This window comes from Triticum urartu, chromosome 3A (genome assembly GCF_056163025.1).
Source record: "Triticum urartu cultivar PI428250 chromosome 3A, HENAU_Tu73, whole genome shotgun sequence".
NCBI classification, from domain to species: Eukaryota; Viridiplantae; Streptophyta; class Magnoliopsida; order Poales; family Poaceae; genus Triticum; species Triticum urartu.
In genome coordinates, this window is record NC_141875.1 from 484,669,318 (window position 1) to 484,673,468 (window position 4,151).

Below are 4,151 nucleotides of genomic sequence, written 5' to 3' on the forward strand. Positions count from 1 at the left end.
CGTCAAGGTATTCTGCAACATATCTTACCTGTGACAGAGTATGGTTCAGATTGTTGTCTTCAGGCATTGATCCTGCTGTGAAGCTGGCATTTATTATATGATAAAATTCTTTTACTGTCGTGCAATCTCTACCAAGTCCACTACACCAGTTACCCAGCGTTAGTAAGAGCCTTCTCCACAAGCTCCATCAGCTTCGCCATTGCCTGGAGCAGATCATCCTTTAGTTGCCCACAATTCTTGATGAACTTGTCCAGAACATCCCTAAAACCAAAAATCCTTAGCATATAACTCCCTCCTTCCGACAACACCGACTGCGGAGATGAAGCTCTCCTCGGCGAAGAGGGGCCCCAAGGTGAGGTAGCTACATCCAGAGCTCCCAATGACTGGCGCAGCCACACACTGCGCCCCCTCGGCATGTAGGCTCGTGAGGTGAGGCGGCCAGAGCACGCACTTATAACACCGGCCGCAGAGTTGAAGTTGGGTGGCGCTAGTGGCCATGTTTTGGAGGGAACTGTGTCGAACATAGGGCCTGTTTGGTTCACGGCTAACTTTGCCACAACTAAGCTTGAGCAAAGTGTGGCTTACAAAATGGCCACCACAAGTGTGGCAAGAATTGGGAAAAAGTTGAGCCTATGACATGTGGACCAAGTGGCTAAAAAAATGTGGCAAGCCACAAGTGTGGCAATAAACCAAACACATGCCTAAATTATTATGGCACGACTAAGGTTAGGCGTGGCAAGCTTATGCTGCAAACCAAACAGGCCCATAGTGTTTTTGGCTACAACTTTTCGTGTAAATATTTGTCTGAAGTTGTAGCTTCGACACTCATTGATTCAGTGTGAATTTTATAGCTCCTCCTGATTATTGATGTACTGCTATTCAGAAGTACTGTATATGATATTGAGTTCTACTTCTCATATTGTGCCTTGCTCGATCTGCATGGATGCACATATTTTTGAGCAAACTGTACTGCATATTCTTATACTCTCACATTGTTGAGCAAACATACACGTGATGCACACATTGTTTCTAGTTTTGTGCTCTACTTCTCAAATTGTGCCTTGCTCAATCTATACTGCTGCACACACTGTTGAGCAAACTATACTACAACTTTATCTCTTTTTCATAGAATAAATAAGCTCATGATTTCAGAAGCAAGGTATACTCATTGCGAGCTTCGTTCAGAATGTGTGAAACCACCACATTCAGCTATATATTCAGATTTTTCTCAATTGATTCGGACAAAAGACACAACCAAGTCAATCAGAAAGCTAATCATTAATTCATAGTACATCAAACACAAATGAATTCAAGCACAAAGACAAACATTCAGGCATGAAAATTCTAGAGTTCGAAATTACATCAGACACAACACATAGCGGCCTCGTGTACGCATCAGGCGTCGCCACATCGATGTTCACCACCTCCATCTTGGACGGAAGGATCAGGCAGCACTTGGGCCGCTTGCATGAGAGGAGAACGGCCCCTTCTCCGCACCAAGCATCGGATGGGGAACCCTCATTGGCTGCCACCGGCTCATAAGGAAAAGTATCAGAATACTTCTGCATAGAATTTCAGGACAAATGACTTTACATATAGATACAAAATCATAAGTGGAAGTAATGGGGATGTGCATGGTGATCATAAATTTCTCCAAACCTAGAGAGGTAATTACGGCAACAGAAGAGTCAAACATTTCCAATCTTTGCTCAATGAAAACCGAGGAAGAACTCTATAACTATCCTACTCCACACTGATCATTGCGTTATATCAGTATTTCTCTTTTACAGAATTAAATTTCGACAAGCATGTTGCATCCACACAAGGCTGAGAGCAGACCCCCTGACTATTTTACATTTTGACCTCTGTTAGGCCAACATCCAATATGTGAATACACATAAGTTTCAACCATAATTTGGTACGGCCTTACTCAAGAAAAAGCAAAATACAGAAGGGAGTACTGAGAAATTTCAGCAATTGCACTCTACAGACCATTGCATACTGTATACTGCTTTAAACTTTGAAGTACCAGAAGTCACTGATTTGTAACGAATAGAATAAATTTCTCATTTACTCTACTTTGTGAAGGCGGATTGAAATAACTGTGAAGTCTTAAAATATTTATGGATGAAAATTTCAATGCAGTATGGTACAAAACACAACTTGCTTAAATGTTCTTATCAGCTAAACAGTTTTAGATAGTATGAAGCAACTATATACAGTGGACTGACCATTTGGCCCAGCCAGAATGTACATCTTGACCTGAACATGCAAATACCAGAAAAATGAGATGCTTCGAGTTACAAACTGAAAGTGCCTAACAGAGAGGCTGCGAACTTGAGCAAAATTAAATGAAATATGACATAGAATTAAAACCCTCATGGTGAATAGCTTCTTCCCAAGATTCTAGAGATATTAATACATCACAGGTAAATAAACGACATCACTCCTCACAAGTTGCAAGCATTTGAGTTGGCGCTAATACGCCTGCATCGCCATCCAGCAACCTCTCTCCGCATCTCCTATCTCCAATTCCTCCCAAAATCACAAATTGAGCAAAGGTGGGCATTGTACCTGCTGACCAGACGGGGGTTTGCTAGGTCGTCATACATCTCCCATGTAGTCCTGCTCATCGGGTGGATGGAAGCCATCGCCGGAGCAGGACGGAGCCAGCCATCTATGTGTAACCTTTGAATGATCAAAAAAATTCAATGAATACGACACTAAGTATCACACTGCATACTTCTCTTGACTACTAATAAAATAACACAGTAGTACAGTTAATTGTAAACCTTTGGGATGTAAATAAAATATAACCAAATGTATGAAGAAATAAGGAGAATTAGGGGGGAGAGAGAAGGTTGCAGCTTTGCCCGGGGCCGACGCGGAGGTGAAAGCAGCAATATCAGCAGCTGCTACTCATGACGACCATGGAACACCCTCCGGGAATTTGCATAACAAAAGTAAAGTGATCTTCTATTAGGTATTATGTGAATCAAGCCTCTTTCATTCTAGTCAATTATGGAGCAAAACTTACACTTCAATCATGAAGAGTAGATAGCATATAAAATGATTTACAGGTAACACCAAATTAAAACAGACCTTCCAACCCAATTTGGATTGACCAGGGCAGTATAGGGACACGGCAAAATATTAATATGTACCATAAAAAATGTAGGACTGAATTTGCTGTTGGGGGGTCTGCAACTCGTGAAATATGCATCATCTGCATTCTCCTTAACAACCCGGTATTGAAACTATACAGATCAGCTGAACAAACACATTATCCTACAGGTAAAAAGAGGCCATTGATTGTTTCAACAAGTACAGAAACAAGGAAAGATGTCACTGCGCCACCACAGCTTCCATGTCGCCTCGTTCGGCCACGAGGGCGTACATGACGGTGAGAGAGGATGGAGGCGAGGATGCAGGGACGAACCTCGATGGTGGACGGACGACGGCGCAAAGATCGGACGGATCTGGCCATCTCTGCAGCCCACGCTTCTCCTGCCGAGGATGACGGCAACGACACCATGGACCACCTCTGCGGCTCGAGATCCTCCCGGGGTCATCGCTGCACACGTGGAGACGGAGGCGGGGAGGAGCCGAATTTGCGCCAATGTGAGAGGAGCAGGGCATAGGAGGGCGGTTCCTATGGATAACATTAGCAAATACAGGACATCTGCATCAGCTTTAGCATGCCATTAAATTAAACAAAAGGTTACAAATTCACTTCCAAACCAATGCAGCGTCTCAGATTTACACACAAAATCTAAATCATTTGTTCATCACCCAAATCAGGAGCTAGTAACAACAATATAACCAACAAATTAATCACACAAATTAGAAGGGTAAACTAATAAAAGTTAGAGATATGCAGGCATGGAAGAAAAAGAAAACAAATGAAAGAGGATCTTACCAGGAGCTTAGGTCCTTGATTTGGCTGTGCAGATGCCAATGAAGAGAGGGGCATTGCCTGCTCTACTTCTTGCTCCAACCCACTTCTTCTCAAGCCCAGGCCTCATCCTCCTGCCATCTCTTCTTCTCAAAGCAGGCAGTCGAGATCCTCCTGGACTACCGTGGGGATGCAGTGATGCAACAACGCAAGGAGGAGGGATTTCTCCTGCCTTCCTTGGTCGCTGGATGAGGGC

General features: G+C 43.4%; 1 protein-coding gene across 1 annotated transcript; it reads right to left on the minus strand.

The window, feature by feature from the left end:
• Positions 1-1,283: 1,283 nt before the first annotated feature.
• On the minus strand, positions 1,284-3,232 carry LOC147980206 (uncharacterized). The gene is made up of 4 exons (XM_087516847.1): positions 3,165-3,232; positions 2,575-2,688; positions 2,232-2,262; positions 1,284-1,562 (listed from the first exon to the last, which is right to left on the minus strand). The coding sequence occupies exons 1-4, from the start codon at positions 3,230-3,232 to the stop codon at positions 1,284-1,286; spliced, it is 492 nt and encodes a 163-aa protein (XP_087372973.1).
• Positions 3,233-4,151: the final 919 nt, after the last annotated feature.

Coding starts and splice junctions, on each gene's coding strand:
- LOC147980206 (XM_087516847.1), bottom strand. CDS start 3,232: ATGCAGATGATGCATATTTCACGAGTTGCAGACCCCCCAACAGCAAAT. Junction 2,689..3,164: donor TCAGTCCTACATTTTTTATG/GTACATATTAAT, acceptor GATCATTCAAAG/GTTACACATAGATGGCTGGC. Junction 1,563..2,231: donor CATTCTGGCTGGGCCAAATG/GTCAGTCCACTG, acceptor AATTCTATGCAG/AAGTATTCTGATACTTTTCC.